Consider the following 17,501-nt stretch of genomic DNA (forward strand, 5'->3'; position numbering starts at 1 on the left):
AAATAATTGAGCGTGCAAGTACTAAACCGCTTTTCTAATTCAGGAAAGTATGTTTGACACTTACACAGAGGTATCCACGAGCGTAAACCTCCAGCTAGGGGGTGCGAGTGGGTGTTCCAGGTTCTGGATGCACTAGACGTTTGGGCATGCCCACAAATGTACACACTTGTGGGTCTCTGCGAAACTGCTTCCAATCCTCTCCCACCAGGAATAGGTTCAGAAATGTGCTCCTGTAAATGACATGAGTAACCCACCTTTCCAATGGGAGAGGGGCAAAGGGAAGGGCCATTCAATAAAATTAGATGAGTTGTAGAAGTTTCCCCCATGAAAAAATTATTTTCAGTGGATGACAACATTTATTCTAAATCGCCATTAATTAGTAATTGTTTTTGTGTAGGAAGGGACACTTTCCTGCAGAAAAACAATCATTGATGTTTGTTTACCCCATGTGTGCTGCATAATGCAGCACACAAAGAAAGAGCAAACAACCAGGAGAAATAAAGTATTTCTCCTTGTTGCTCCTCTCTAATGCCCCTAATGGCGTTAGCTTTTGGCACTGCCTCAGATATACAGATTCTTGTCAAAATGTAATGGGTGTTGCATGGAAATGCCCACAGTAACACCCATTGCACAACCCTTTGCGTGAAAAGGGGCCATATTTACAAGGCGACAGCAAAACACTCAAAGTGACTTAGCACTGGTTTGTAAATATGGAGCAGGGCATAGCGCCACCAGAGCATCGCTCCCATGGTGCTATGTTCTTGTAAATATGCTCCAAGGTGTTTAACCCCTTGCATGCTTCTGACGGAACCACTCCGTCATGAGCCACGGCGCGCCGTGTGCTCATGACGGAGTGGTTCCGTCATGCTGCGGCCGTTGGCGGCCGCTCCGCCCACGCGGCGCTGATTTCCCGCCTGTGCGGGCGATTAGCGCAAGTGGGTGGAGTCATGACGGAACCACGCCGTCATGACCACAGCTCGCCCGTGACTCATGACGGCGTGGTTCCGTCATGAGCATAGCGGCGCCGCAAACCCCCCAAACCCCCCCAGCGCTGCGGCGGAATTCGCGCCGCAGCGAAGGGGTTAACGGTCTAACCTACTGACTAAAACCCTATTAGATATGAGGAGCCTTAACAGATGCTACACGGACTATCCGAGGCTGTACAATCTCAGTTACATGACGAGAAATGCGTATTTATACTTTTTTGGATTAACATGTGAAACATTTACATTTTTAGAAAATAAATTAAAATTGTTTGACAGAGCACTGTCAGTTGTATTAAATTAGATCAAATTAGCTTCCAATTCAGTGTTTATTTTTAATTCTGTGTTTCTCCCTGGCTCTTTCTCTCTTTCTCTCTCTTTCCGTCCACGTGCTGCAAGACAATGCTGTTTGCTGGCTGGAGCTCCATAACCAGAGATCACTTTGTGGTAAATATGCATGTGTGCAATACTTCGCTTGCATTGTCTACAAATGAGTATGCCTTTAAAACTATGTCACTGTATGGCTGGCACTTTCCGTGTGGATTTCTACTGAGCACCTGCAAATTTAACTGCTTCAGAATTCAACAAAATTTTATGAAAGTAACCCACATACTTGGATCCCGAACATTCAAGGATTACCACTTTCCCTGAAGCACAAATTACTAGTGTTAGGGGCTAATGTTAGTAGTTAACAAGCAAAAAATGGTTATGCATTAAAAAACGAAATATATGGAAATATCCATAAATAACTTGCAATAAGTGCATGCTCTAGCTCGTTCAGTACATTTTTTTAGCCAAGATTCTTAATAAGAACTGAACAGCGTGCAATCAAAGAAAAACCACGAGGATTGAAAAGTTCCCTGGCTAAGGCAGCTAACAAGAGACAGGGATTGCCAAATCAAGACTTGGTGCTACATTAAATTACACATACTGATTGCAGGAAGAGTTAGCAAAATATTTACATTCTCCTGTATAGAAAATAGACACATATACTTGGAAGTGAGAAGGACCACTTGCACTTCAATGCTGCTGCTTGCTGGAGGACATGGTCTAAAGGTTTAACTTGTCTCAATCAATACCCGTATTGACATGTTTAGCCACAAGAAACTTGACTTAATTGGATAAGAATACTTTCTGATCATCCCCAGAGGCAGTAATGCTTCAGGACTTCACCATCTCTAGCCTCCCTTGTGGACCTCTGCGATCAATCGGCTGCTGTCATCGGACCTTTCTACAGTAGAGTGCCTACCAACACTGAGGCTCAGGTCAATTTAGGCCAAGACGATTGGCCAAGAGAGGGACTGCCCATGTTCCCCATTGGATCTTCTTTAATCCCAATACAAGATCTGCAGCAAGGTCTAGGGTCCTGGCAAAAGTAGAACACAGTTTATCCATTCTGACATATTTTGCTTCAGAGTGTGAGACTAACCCATCAGTTAAATACGAGGCAACTTGTCACAGGTGGCTGGAGTCACTGAACTAGTCGGCAAACTCGGGGGCATATTTACAAAGGCTTTATCTCTGCTTTTTTGGCTTAAAAAGCTGAGATAAAACTATCGCCCTATTTACAAGAAGGTGCAAACGTGCATATGTTAGCACCCTTTTTCCCAGCGCCTCCCTTTGCATCTCTAATGAGATGCAAAGTGGACGTCACTGGGTGTACTCCGGATGGACTGCCTTGCAAATATCGCTGATGTTCACATCGCGATATTTACAAGGCAGCCCACAGGATTTTAGCAGACATTAGATTTTGGCGAAAACTGCAGTTTTTGCCAAAATCTAACGTCTGCTAAAATCTTGACTTACCTATGTTTGACATAGGGGGTGGATTATGCTGATACGACCACAGGGTTGTATCAGCAAGGTTATTGCCGTTTTGCAGGTAATATCGCTGGAAAACCAGCGATGTTCCCTGCAAAACAGCGATAACCTCACTATCTCTGGAACTTATATCGCCCTGGAGAAACGCGTTGTTGATAACGCGCTACCAGGGCGATAAATTCCAGAGATAGCCTGCGATAAGAAATGTATCGCTAAGCACGGCCATAATTATCGCTGGCCGTTGATAATATGCCCCACGGTAATTTAAGTGTCTATGGCAGAGATTTGTATAAAAAAAAAGCAGGTCGCACTTTTAGACTCTGGCAGACCCATTTAGGTTTTCATAATTTCAAAATGTTTAAATAGGTACCATTGTGATGGATAATCGCAATACAAACTATTAATGCACTAACGTGACATTTCTTTTTGCAGTGTGCATTAGCGCTGTATAAAACAAAGTACACTGCAGGCTTTGGAGGCGTCCTTTCAAGCAGAAACAAAAGGGTGAACCAGCAAATTGGGGTGGTGTTCTGATTTTTAACAGTTTCATGTGACAATAAAACAACAAAAACAAAGCTTTCACCATGTGAGGAGGTGGCAGTGTCTTGGCGGGGGTGGGGCCTCATGTCAAGAAGCACCTAAGAGGCTTTTTTGCCGCAACCTGCCCACAAACCCCCTCCACCGAAACAAGAAAAAAGATTGCTCAGACTGGTGCTGATATCCTGGGGTATTTTTACACACCTTAATGGAAGTTGGCAGTTCAAATTTTCCAAAAACAAACTGGAAATCTTCTGTTTACAGTGGTCTACAGCTTATTATCCCTGCCATTGTGTGATATCGGCTCTTCACTGGGGGACCATGTGCAGGAAGACGATATGGTGTCTCACACTGTAGCTCCTTATGAGTTGGCAGGTCTGTTGTATGCCTTAGGATAGGTCTGTAGGCCTTAAGATAGGTTGACAAACTGCAACCCCTTTGTAGAGTGCATTTTTATTTTGCAAAATTACAATCAGGAAGAGTAAATGCCTCATAGCTTCACTGAAGACTTGTGACTGAGAAACCACGGCTCAGACCCCAGCTTGTCCTTTTCATCAATTAGTGTCATCCTGGACAACTCTGTTTCACTCACAGTGCTTGGTTTTCCTTAACTGCCAGGAGTAAATTGAAGCCACTCATCCTAGAGTGATTGCCACACATAAAAACAAGCATTGGTAAATACATTTGTTTTCGCCTAGATGTATATTAACACTCTTTTTTTGGTTATAATTTGTAGTTTTGTGAGTAGTTGTGCAATATAAGTTACTGAAATCCATTAAAGTGTTTTTTATAGTGAAAATCAATATATTGTGATTTTCCTGGTGCTAATGTAAAGTGGGGACGTTAGGTCAAGTTTTAAGCAGGGTTGAAGTGGGTGCCACTATGGGCAGATTAAGTAAAGGGGGGTGGAAAAACAAAACAAGCACAATGTAAGCATTGTGTTGGCAGAACGTAATACATTAGTTTAGCAAAAGTGGTTGAAAAGGTGTTCTTGGGTTATTGGCTGGGGATATTATGAACAAATGAAGAATTGCAGTTATTTTGCAATGAGCATCTGGGCAGTTGCGCAATATAAGTGAAAGAAACACACTGAAAGTATTTTGATCTTTTTATTGATAAAGCCAGTATATATATTTTTTTGTTTTCAATTTTTTTGCTGAAGAAGTTGTTTTATTGTTTCCTTTTTGCATTACACACATTTAGTTTAACTTTTTATTTGTGCGGGTGGAGGCCAGTGGGAGTTGAGTTGTGTTGTCGGGATGAAGGCATCGGAGGCAGAAATAGAGAGGCATGAAAAGCAGAAATAGTGATACATTTCTGCATAAAAATAATCAGTCATCGGAGCCAAAAATATTGAATAACAAAAAACGCTGTTCGCGCTTTGGCCTGCCTCCTGTGTGCATGCGAGGGGGGTTTAGACGGGTTGTCGGGGCGAAGGTGTTGGTGGCAAAATTAGTGAGGTATCAGAGGCAGAACTAGTGAACAAATTCTGCTTTAAATGATTTGGTCATTAGAGCCATAAATATCAAATAAAAGCAAACGCTATTCATGCTGTTGTCTGCCTTCTGTGCGCATGGGGACATGGGGGTTTGAGATGGGTTGTCGGGGTGAAGGTAGCGGAGGCCAAAATAATGCTAAAATTATGCATAAAAATGCTGTTATTTTCTTCGCTGTTGCATTGATTGTGTAGTAAACGTTTAACAGTGTTAGAATTGGGTAAAAGAGAGAAGCTCGCAGGATTATATGAAATATTTGTTTATAAAGAATATGGCTCATGTGAACTTTTCATCTATCGTAAATGTGCTCTTGATGTAATTGTAGTGTATCCTGTGATAAGTAATTATTTTGTGGTTTTGAACATTTATTTAGTAAAGTAGAGAAGAAAATTTGAAGAAAGAATTGGAAAAGCAACTGAAATAGTTTTTTAGTAGTTAAACTAAAGATGAACCCATAGTTATTTAGTTATGGCTTTGCATTTGAAGTGCTTGTCAGTTAGTAATTGTAGGGATTGTAGGGGTTACCTTAAAGAAGGACCTCATGTGTGGAATAGACAGTCCTAATGGTGCACAAGAAAAATTGAGCATTGATTAGTTTTGCGACTCTATTAAGTGTAATTTAAAACAGAAAATGGCAGATGATAATATGAATTCATTCATTATAAACAACACAATTTATGTGTGAAATGAAATGGCTATTAAATGAGTAAAAAAGTTTTTTTTCCCTTAGGGTGAATACTTAGGGCCCAATTCAGATCTCGCTAGGAAAGCCCTCCATTTGAATCGGACCCGTAAGGCTTTCTTAGTGAGCTGCGCTGTGCAAGTCCTTCCGAGCGAGTACAATGCACCCACATGGATACGGACTTAATTTGGCCGGACTCCCATAGCACTCTATGGAAGCTTGTGTACGGACGGGTACTCAGGCTCCCATAGCAAAAAAAGGGGTGGGTGCAGAAAAGCGTCCACACCGTGGCGTGCACCCTATTTTGCCCACCACACTATGCATCCTTGGATCAGGGGAACCCATGAGCACCATCCGTGAAAGATTCGGAGGGCCCTGGGTGAAGGGGGTCCTGCTATGGCCCCACGGAGTACGATTCCACAGACGTTTTGTCTCGCTGAGACCGAATCGATGCAGCTGTCCGAATCATGCATCGTACTCGCTCGGTCAAAATCCGGCTCCCTGCGCGGCATGATTCAGCTACGAACGAGTCGTATGGACAGGATCGGGTTCGGAAACGATTTGGTCGGCACGTACGTGATCTTCGCATGTAGTTAGTCGTTCGGACCTGGGTACGATTCGGTCAGAAACAAGGGCTATGAATCTGATCCGGGAAAGCCAAATCTGATTCGAAGGCCTTCTGAATTACATCGGAATCGGGCCCTTAGTCTACAAACGTTTTATTTTGTGTTAATGTAATGCATGTTTAATGGAATGAACGAGAAGGTAACTTTTAGAGTGTGCATAAAATAAGTTGATTAATAGAGCCACATATAGTAAATACACGCTGTTCATGCTCTTTGGCTGCCCCTTGTGTGCATGCGGGTGGTGGGAGTTTGAGACGTGTTGTTGGAGTGAAGGAATATGAGACATAAATAGTTAGGCATTGAAGGAATAAGTAGTGATGAATTTCTGCATAAAATAAGTCGGTCATCGAAGGCGGAAATTGTAAATAATAAAAAAAACACTGTTTACTCTCTTGCCTGCCTCCTATATGCGTGTGGGTGGGGGCACGAGGGGTTTGTGGTGGGTTGTCGGGGGAAGGCAGCAGAGTTTAAAATAATGACTACATTTTGCATAAAATGAGTCGCTCATCAGAGCCACAAATAAGAGTGTAGTAAAAAACACATGAAGCAAGCTCTAAATGTACACAGCCAGAATAAGTCAGTCATCGAATCCAGAAATATTAAATTTTTTAAAACCGTTGGTCACACTTTTGTGTGCCTCCTGTGTGCATGTAGATGGGGGCATGAAGGGTGGGGGGTTGAGACTGGTTGACAGGGTGAAGGCAGCAGAATGAACGAATTGTGCATAAAATGAATCGGTCATAAGATCCACAAATAAATATGTTGTAAGAAACAAACAAAGCAATCTCTAAATGCACGTAGGCAGGTAGCGAAGGAAGCACTAAATGCACACAAGCAGCCAGGCCAAGTATACCATATGGAACGTTACCAAAAATAAAACCAAGTTCAAACCGTCAGCGCGGATGGGGATGAGTAGTTAGGCGATGGGAACCTGGTAAGAGCGACACAGAAGGGAGAACAAGCTACAACCAGTAGGAACTGAGAAAAGCAGACTTGCAAGTACACAGACCAGAAAGAACTGAAGGTGGTTTGCAAGTCCCTTTTAAGATATATTAAAAACAATAGATTTCACAAGCACAGCTCCAGCGCTGTGCTGACGAAACCTAATAACTTGTCCATGTGTTTTATTGCGCTTTAACGATCCTCTATAAGTGATAATAACAACAATGATTATAATATTGATGAACTATATTCGTTATTTGTTTGGCATTCATGCAGTGCCAACAAAAATGTTATATAATTGGCTTACCCAGGTCAGCATCAACTGTTTAAAAAAAAAAAAGACTACTGTTTCTAGAGCTCTGTGTAGAGATCAGGAACTTTAAGAAATGTCTCAAAGCTCAACGTGATGGGATGCATTTTAATGTAGGTCAAGAAATGAAGAAACAGTTTTTCAAATGTACAGTCTTATTATATTGCTGGCTGTACTCTGTGGTAGATATTTTTATGGCTTAGCTGAACGTTTGCTTGTAAGACCCAGCCGCCAGAGCACTATCTCGGGTTTGGCTTGACTCTCTCTATACATTTTGAGGCTCTGTCAAATATAAAACGCATCCCACTCCTCAAGCTTGGATAGCTACGTCAGCTGACTCCCCTGTTTTCCCACCAATCAAGTAATCGCATGTGGTGATATAGATTAACAGGAAGTCATTGCTTACTTAAGGGAAGGCACCTCTTTTGTGTAATAACTTATTACATGAAATGTTTTTACCATGACAAGTGACAGGCTTTTATTTGGCAGACATCTTAAACATACATAAACTGGAAGAGAGCTGGTTCTTTAACATGACAACGTATAGCTGACACCAGGCAGTCACTGGGCCTTCTATTAATAGCGGTTCTTCTAATCAGTGAGGCCTGAATAATGCAGCAAGCTTAGATTTGATTTTACATAAAAATTGTTTCAGTGTCGCATTTGCAACGCTCTTCATTTCCTTGTGAAATATTGATGACTAGACACTGGCACATGCAGTGAGCTTTTACTGTGATGAACCCTCCAGTCTCGAGGACCAGATTCCGACCTTTGATGTCTCGTCTTCATGTACAACATATGAACAAACACACACACACAGACAGAAGCACATAAAGACATATACATACACACTCCAAGGCACACACATACAGTCCATTTGTGCTGAAAGGCACTTTGAGTCAATGTTTTAGATGAAGGTAGCAAAAAGGAAAACTGTGTTTTTTTCAGTGTTGAATATGCTTAGCCATTGGCCCATAGATATATGATATAGATAAAGAAATATAAAGATGATTGGAGATGTGGACAAGTGGCTAGGGTGGCCCACCTTGGAACATGCAGTACCAGGTTTGATGCAAAACATTTAGAGCTATGTTTATCCTTTTTACACTCAATGCCGCGCAGCAAGACACCTTGTTGCGCTGTGCTGCGTGAAAGGGAGAGGACAGGAATGCATCATATCTTGCAAGATATGGAGCATCCCTGCTCTCTATTTGTACTGACCCACTTGTGGCTGCCTTGCACCAATGCAGGCAAGGGTGCAAGAAGGGGCACCTTCCTGCACAAAAACAATCCTCTGAGGCTTTTCCCTTTTTCTACCTGTGCTGCAGAATGCAGGACACTTGGTAATGAATAATGAAAAATAAAGATATATCACGTCATTAGGCCTCTCCTGGTAAGGCACAGCATTTTGACTCATTCCCAGGTCTATCACTGATGGAAATCTAAGAATGCACCAATATCAGTGAGCGGATACATGGGAACACCCACGCTCCACCCATTAAATGACTCCCTGGGGAACAGTAACCCGGGGCAGTGACTACCGCTGCCTTGCGTTACTCCAGAATTACCAAGCACCACAGGGCCCTGCAAGGGGCGGATAAAAGGACAGCGGTGAATAAATCCACCCGGAAGAGAAAATTTTGTGCAAATGGCCACTCACGCTGGCTAAACGTGTTCTGCTGCATTTAGCACTATTTCTTAACGCAAAAATGCATCCTTGCATTAATTTTGGACTTGAGGGTGCATTTTGCTCTACGAAAATAGGGCTAAATGCCCGGAACAAGTTGGGAAAAAATCCCTCCCCGTGAGCTCATTTAGTGGGCTCGAGAGGCTGCTCATGCTCACTAATTGTTTTCTGCTACATTTAGCAGCATTTTGTAGCGCGAAATGCATCCTGACATCCATTTAAATGCAGAATTACCCTGCCTGTGTAATTTAGTGTAATCTTACGGAAATCTTAGGTAAAACTGCCATCCTCGCATCCATTTAAATGCAGAATACTCTTCCTGCATAATTCAATATAATCTTGTGACATTCTCAGGTAAATCTACATGATTACGCTACATGCAATTAATACAATTACACCCACCCCTATTTTCGACGAGTCATTTCAGAGAAATCCATGACAGAAACACACAGCTCAAAATTACATATAATGTAGTTAAGCAGAAGAGGGAAGGCCAATCAGAGCATTGAAAGAGTTCAGGGAAAAGTGGAGCATTGATGATAAACAAACAATGAATATTGACCTTCCAGTGAGAGATGGATAAGCACACTTATAGATCCGTATAGATTAAGGCAAATAGTCATTGTTTGTGCTGAGAAGGGGAGAGTGATTAAGAGAGAGACACTGTCATGGTGAAGATGTGTTCTTGGCAAGTTTTAACTCCAGGCACCAAGAGACGCCGACATCATTAGTGTGTGTTTCGAGGCTCCTCAGCACCCTATACCTTGAATTATAGCAGGTCTGCTCCTTGTGTTACAGTGTACTTTCTATAGGCCGATAGTCCTCATGTCATTTCCTCAAAGGTCCTAGAGTGCTTTTAACCAGATGCTTAGTAACACAATTAGTAGACAATTGAATCCTAATGATGAACATCAATCAAACCTTTCTTGCCTTTGTGTCCCTTGTGAACTCTGTGGCTTGAAGCTGCTGCTCAATGTCACAGCCTTGTCTGACAAGGACTAGATCTAACACACCTAGGGCTTGAGAGCTGTCAGGATCCAGGCGTGCAGACTGCAGAGAATCAATTAGAATGGATGATCAGCTTCGTGTCCTTTATTTCTGTTCGGCAGTTCCGAGAACAGGCCTCTCCTGTCAATCCTAAATGGATATGAGCCAGGATAATTCTTTTAAACGCCCCCATGAGCTATCGCTAGAACTTTTAAGTGTAGTACAAAGGTGTGTTGCTTAACTTGTCGCTTTACAGTCACTTTTGGGGATAATGTTTCTCATTAGCATATTTGGATAAAGCAGGATGTATTCTTATCACATGTTCTAATGAAGCAGCTTATATTAACCATGAATAAAATTATGATCAAAGAAGGCATACCAGCCCTCACAGTTGGATTCGATAAATGCATTAGTGGGCATATATATCTAACAGTTACTGCCTCCCCGCTCTTTTAGGGATGTAATTGTGAACAATTAAAGGTGGGTGGAGCTCACAAGATGTAGGTTGTTTAATACACATTGAAACGTACTTTTTTACACTAGGGGGCACATTTAGGAGTGGGGCTGTGTTGCGCTTCTACCACGCAACACGGTGTATGTGCGATGCAAGCGGAAAATGCAATTTATGAAGCCAGGCAAGACCACCTTCCGTGGCCATGAGTGGCTTTATAAATCCAGAGTAATGCAACACAAATTGCTGCGTTGCGTTACGCTGCTACAGAGAGGACTTCCATGGATGTTGCGTGGGTGTTCCCATGCAACATGCATGGATTTTGACGCATTTCCAGATTTACCGAAAGTGGTAGACCTGGTAATGCACCAAAATGCAGCAACCTTCCCAGGTGAGGTGTAACCAAGAGAAATATCTTTATTTCTCCTTGTTACTTCCTTTTTCTATGTGTGCTTCACTCTGCAGCACACGCGTATAGAACGATAAAAATGCCTCAGGGGATTGTTTTTGTGCAGGAAGGTGCTCCTTCCTGCACTAAACAATCCTCTTTACAACACAGGCACCCTTGCACCATGATGCAAGCGTGCCTGCATTGGAGCTAGGGAGCCAAAATGGCGCCAGCACAGAAAAAAGGCACGAATGTGTCACATTCTTTTTAATACGGTGCATTCCTGCTCTTTCCCTGTCATGCAGTGAAGCACAGCAGCGTGACTTGCTGAGCTCCGCGACTTTGCCATAAATATGGCCTTTAATACTCATTTCACTAGGGGGTTATTACAATACCTAGCATCATGGCTTCCCCTTCTGTGTAATTTCTTAACTAAATGGGAAATGGTGTTGCTCAGCAGCCAGCCACTTGTCCTTTGCTCGTAGCCTCTAACCCACATAGACAGTCAAAGCTAGCCTGCCGATCTGCCCAAAAATGGGTTATGTCTGGACTTGCCACCCAGTGTAACCCTGCTGGCACTCCTGCAGCCCACCAGCCTTCCTTTCCTGTCTCCCTTCTCTCCCATTCACCCACCTACACTCTTCATGAGAACATCCAAATTCTAGACCTTGCACAATCCCAGCTAGCATCATCCGCACCTACTGGTGCTCTGATAGAGGATGCAGCCTGCCTGCTTGCCATTGGAATGCTGCTAAATGAATCAGTGGATCAAGAGACAGGACGTCCTGCCTCCCCGTCTAACATTTCCTGTTCCAAGATGTCAATCAAACAAAACTGGAGAACAGGCTGCAACCTCCCATAGAAGACTAGTTGGTGTTGGAAGAGCATCGAGGATAGTTCTAAATTCACATTGTGAACAAAATAACAAAACCTTTCCTAGTACCCATAGGGTGGAATTTCCAGATTTTCCACGTGTATGTCCGTGAAATGTAAATGTTGCACTCCCCTACATTCCACTTCATAGACATCTTTATCAAACATAAATTCAATGTAAATTCACATTTATAAATTAGTGACATCCGGAAACTGAATCCAATGATTCCGAATTATCAACCTTTGATTCATGAGTAAATGTGGCACTCAGTTAAATTCGGCAGTAAACTATTGAAAGAAAGATCTTTTTAAATCAAGCTCTTTACTAGAAATAAAGATGATGAGATGATTGTGTTTGAATCGAATGATCTGTACAGTGCTGAAGCTATTATGCTTGTGTGCTACTCCGAGAACTGGTGCAACACGGGGCAATACTTGAATGCATCTCAGTGCACCCTATTCATTGAGGTTAAGCAACTCACAGTGGTAACTAAGGCTCACTGGTAGAAATATACTTAATGTGCAGCAAAGTTTTCAACCTTTCCCACTTGTGTCTTTCAACATACCACCAACTTCTTACATCTTGGCCCATATGCCTTCTTCACAGAATCAGCTTTTTTAGCTACTGCATCTGGTGTCCTCCTACAGAACTGACGAGTTATTTCTTCCTATCTTCAACATCAACAGTGGTTCATAAATATTTCAGAGAATGAAAGTTGCTTTGACTCAAACAGATGCAAATTGAATTTTGCCGTTATTTCTCTGATCCTCACCAGCTTACTAGGAGTAGAAGTTGTCTCTTTCAAAAGAAGTCAAGAGGAGGCAGGGCAAGAAGGGTAGCGGCAAAGAGGAGTCTGTGAATGATCCTTGCGTTACTTGCATCAGGCATTGGGCCAGCAGTGCCCGAGCGACAAATCTGACCTCAGAGGAGCGCTAGGAAGGACTCCAATCAATTCAATGGAAGAGTTAGCGAGTGTGTTACTTAGGCATATAAGCTGTGCTCTTTCTCCATCTTTTTACTGTTCTTTTCCTACATACTCAAAGTTCCTTTTAAGAGCATTTAAGGTAGTTTTTTTCCATTTGTTTTCTACAGGCATAGAGCAATTTTACATTGAATATTGCCTATAGAGATACCTGAATGTTGACTGACTTGTGCAAACAAGTTCGCATTAGTCAGTGTATAAAATTATTGTTTATGCATTTTCTCCAAATTGGTGAAGCTTCTATTTATCCTACAGCTAAATTTGCCTCAAATATCACTACTCTGTAGCTGTCTGTCTCATAACAAAAGTCTACCCTAAAATAGATTGACACATTTTCCGTTCTTTCTTTATGAAATCTTCAAATTTTCATTAAGGGGGACACATTGAGGCCGAAGATAAACCATTTGTTCTTCTGCATATTTTGTCATATGTACTTAAAACTAGCAAAGTGCCGGCGTCGCTTTGATATTGCCATTCATACTGCATTCCCTTCATGGTAATTCCTTTTGATCAAAGAATGTTTTTTCCTCTCTAACATAGGTGTAAAATATATTGTTTGTTTTTCATAATTGATTAACTTTAATGTGGTGTTGTGAGCTCCTGGAGATACCACTGGCGATTTTGTGGTCTTTGACACATCTAAATACTAGCAACTGATATGCATTCCAATACAAAATAGCATTCAACTCAATTCAAAAGATCAAAACTATTTTCCATAGGCCAGCTTTTTGGATTACCTTTAGATATCATGGGAATATGGTCAGACCGCTTGTTTGGCCATTTTTTTGTGCTGCTGCAGCTGGCTTAATATCTTCAAGAGGGAAGGCAGCAGAAACATCATTCAAATTACACATTAAAGTGGGATACCTCAGCTAGTAACATCCTGTCATCTTTATGGCAGTTATTTTTTCATAATTCATGCAATGGTATGAGATAAATATACTGGGTATGTGTGTTTAATGCTCCATAATCCTAAAGCTCAACACCTGTTCTCCCATTATCTTCTATTCCCATGGAATCTTGCTCTTGGTTACATCTATTAAAGCGTCCCTGTACCTATATTTAAAGCCCCACATATTATGCTGGCTAATACATGCAGTGCTCATCCTCAGATACATCATGGACAATGCAGTCCCCTGCAATCCATCTTCTCCCTTTGTAAAGGCTACAAGCCAGCATTTTGGACTGGTCAGTGTTGTGGAAATCACCTTCACCAGTGATTTATATTAACACTAACTTGTATTTTATAGAGTACTGCATAACCGTCCTTCAGTCATTCCCAAACACTTTAACTCAGAGATGTTTCTTTTTCTCTGCAGTTTAATGGTGCTCGGTTTACCAACCTCGAAAGGATGGGGATCTGAGTTGGAGTTGATTTAATTAGAACTCTTGCCTTGCAAATTGCAGCAAATGTCAATGATGAACATTTGACTCACTCCGACATCTTGCTGGATGTATTTCTCCAGAATTCCCCTAGCTATAACTTCATCCAGAATTTGCTCGGCTATAACCTCATCTTCAAATCTAAACTCTAGGGAGGTATGAGGTGCTGAGGTGGAGACTGGTAGTACCTCATCTGTAATGTTCTTCTCTCAGGTCAGATTAACCCCATCACTATGTATACATACTTTATCCTTTATCAACAAACAAATGGAATAGTGCATCCAATAATAACATAATATTGTGGTTAAACACAACATAATACATTCATGCGGCCCTTTGTAAGAGCCCCATCAGGATTCAAAGTTGAGGCTAGCAGGTCTTACTAGACATAAGCGGCAAGTGCATTAAGAGAGAGAGAGAGAGAGAGAGAGTGTTTGTGTGTGTGTGCGTGTATATATATGAACTCAGCCACAATCATGGGCTGATTTGCAACCTATATTTTGGAAAAGAGGAGTATTCTCTTTGGTGCATAACTTATGATAGAAGTTGAGACACAAAGTCAAGGGTCCTACCAGTCTGCAATGTATTCCACATAATTAGAATGGAGGCATGCCGATGAGTAACACACATGTCCAGCAAGTGGGCTTGCAGATATAGTTTTACAAAAGGGCGTCTAAGTCCCTTTTTGAGGTATTGCCTACCAGTCAGCACAACCTGCCTGTTTGGGAAAGACCTATTGTGGGCTTACCAAAAACTTAAAGTGGGCTTACAAGCTACCCAGTGCTTGCCAATGGTTGGGTTTAGTGACACTTCTATTTACTTGCTTCTTAGTCAATGGACTTCCTTGTCCCATCATGTGCTTCTCTCCCCACCACGATCCATGCTCCATGTTGCTTTCTCCCTCACATGCTTCTCTCTCACAACCTCCGTTGCTCTCTTCCTTGTGTGCTGCTTTTCCCCTGTTGTCATCTTTCCCATCCCAGCTTTTTTTTTGTACAACCCACCTCCTCTCCATTGCTTCGCCCCCACATAGTCCCCATGCCTCGCCGGTCCTTTTTGGATTGTTAAATGTAAAATATGGCACCCGCATGTTTTGTTACACGCACATCTGCATGATGGTGCATATGCATGCTCTTACATGTCACACATGCACATACGTCAACAAACATGTGCCTGCTTATGAAATGACACGGCTACCAGTGTCCTCATCATCATGCCTTTTTACTTTTTCCTTGCTGTACAACATCAGAAAAAAGGCTTTTATTTTACAATGCTATAGCATCCACAAAGGGCATTAGTATAGCCAATAGATTGCAAAGGCTGTTGGTTTTGCCAATGCTTTTTCTTTGCCGAAGCTCTTTGCGGGTGGGTGGCCAGCTACTCCGTCACGCTTGGTTCGTTCATTGCTTCAGCATGTACACCATTCTGGGAACTTGACGGCGAAAAACGATTTCGAAGAGACTGTTTCACGCGTGCGGTAAATACCCACACATTTTATGGTAACAGAGGTAGGGCACAGCAGAAATAGGAAGCACGTCGTGTTTCCTGTTTCTTCCATGTCTTGGGCTCTTTGTGTTTCAAGTTTGGCAAGCTGGTGACTCACTGAGCCACCGGCTTTTCTCTAATATAGCATCCCGGCATTTTCTTCAGGCACGTGTCTGTCAAGTGAGGTTTTCAGATATTGAAAGATCTGTGGACGCGTTCTAGTTACCCGGATCGCAGCTATCTATCCGCCAACCCTGAGGAAAAAAAAGTATAGATGTTCTTGACAGAAACACTCTCAGAAACGATTTCAGGACTTGACGGCCTCGTGCATAGCCCCGGGACTGTGCGCGCGCGCGCGGCGGTGCTGGGGAGAAGCAAGCAGTGCAGACCCGAAGGCCTGCGAGAAGCCACCGCTCCGCCTAATTGGAGCTTCGCTCATTATCTCTCTGTCCCCCTACTGGAAGGATGACTCAGTGTGGACGAAGGGTGCTGTGCTCAGCAGATCGCAGCCCAGAGCCCGCGCTTTGATGTTAAAGGCACGAGGAGAGTGTGGGAATGCATAAATAATGCCGGCCTTGTGATGGCTGAGACGCCAGTGATGCTCTTGAGTTCATTTTTGGCTCATTACCGTAATTAGGTGCGTCGTGCTCAGACTTCACCTTATTTGCCCCTTTTTTCGTATTCGGACTACACTTGGCTCCCACCTCGCCCACTCTGCTGCTCTAGGAGTAACTCAGGTGCAGTGAGTGCGGTTAGTAAGTAGGATATCTTTTCTGTGGGCTGGAGAGATTTTCTTGCTAGGGTGCTGTTTATTCTCTTGATCAACTTTAATGAAATAAAAATCGCCCATCCCTATGTAGAGTGGTGCAAGCCTTAAGTATACTAGAATATGCTAACTGAAGACGCGATTTAGTTTTAGAAGCATGGTTTGAATGGAATTGCCGGCCATACAAGAGTAAAAACAAGTATTGGAAATGCAATAGGTTTCACATTTGCTTGAGTTAAGATAAATGTTTTTCACCCATGTGTTATGTAGTGTATGTATGTGGTCTTTAGTGGAATTATGTGGGTTGGATTGGAATTGTTAGTTGTGGAAATGTGTGGTGTGAAGTGGATTTGTGTATTGGAATTAAGTGGCATGGTGTGCAGTGGAATTATGTTGAAAGTAATCATGTAGTATTGAGTGTATCGGAATTATGTGGTGTGGGACTGTGTGCAGTGGTGGCTGGTGACATTTGAAAGTGGTGAGGTGTAAACTTTGTCGGAGTGCACCGTGGCGAGCGAGCGCAGCGAGCGTGCCAGAACATCTTAAGCTTCTCCCCCGAGAACATTTTGAAAAAGAGTGGGCAAATGGTGCAATTTCAAGCAAATTTGAGAAGCAAGAAGCAATAGTGAAAGTGCAGTTATTACATTAATAAAGGGGTGTCATATTTCCCTCTGCCTTTCCACTAAGTCTGTAAAGAATTATACCGGAGGTGAGATTGAGTCCTTCCCCTTTTTACTTTTATCAGTCTCCCATTACCAAGGCAGCGATTAAGATTTTAATAAATATTAAAACTTTCCATCCATAAACTCCCTCCTTTTCTTTCCTACCCTATTTGCGTAAATCCGCGGAAAGGTGAATTCCTGTTAGTGCAACAGTCTACTGTCAAGCAAGCTTTCAAACCACAAGCAATTTAAAGATAAATGAAAGGTCTGGATCTAGGAAAACCAGAATACAGTTGTCCGGATACAATGCACCAAAGAGCAGGAAGCCCTGTGGAGCAAACGTGTGTGAGGTGTGTTTGAATAGCAAATGACTCCAACTTCCTGCCATGCTGTGTATAAATGTTTATATATATGTGCCTTTTGGAAATGTAGTTGCCCA

General features: G+C 42.4%; 1 protein-coding gene across 3 annotated transcripts in view; it reads left to right on the forward strand.

Annotated features, from left to right (window-relative positions):
• Nucleotides 1–17,501, forward strand: part of PLCB1 (phospholipase C beta 1) — a 2,173,917-nt gene that overhangs the window by 2,018,215 nt on the left and 138,201 nt on the right. Inside the window, exon 32 of one of the 3 annotated variants that reach the window (XM_085612649.1) lies at nucleotides 1,383–1,430. The exons of the other annotated variants lie outside the window; for them this stretch is intronic. Coding sequence (XP_085468775.1) covers nucleotides 1,383–1,430 — 48 coding nt within the window. The remainder of the gene's footprint in view (nucleotides 1–1,382; nucleotides 1,431–17,501) is intronic. 3 annotated transcript variants of the gene reach the window in all.

Source organism: Triturus cristatus, chromosome 6, assembly GCF_964204655.1.
Source record: "Triturus cristatus chromosome 6, aTriCri1.1, whole genome shotgun sequence".
NCBI lineage: Eukaryota > Metazoa > Chordata > Amphibia > Caudata > Salamandridae > Triturus > Triturus cristatus.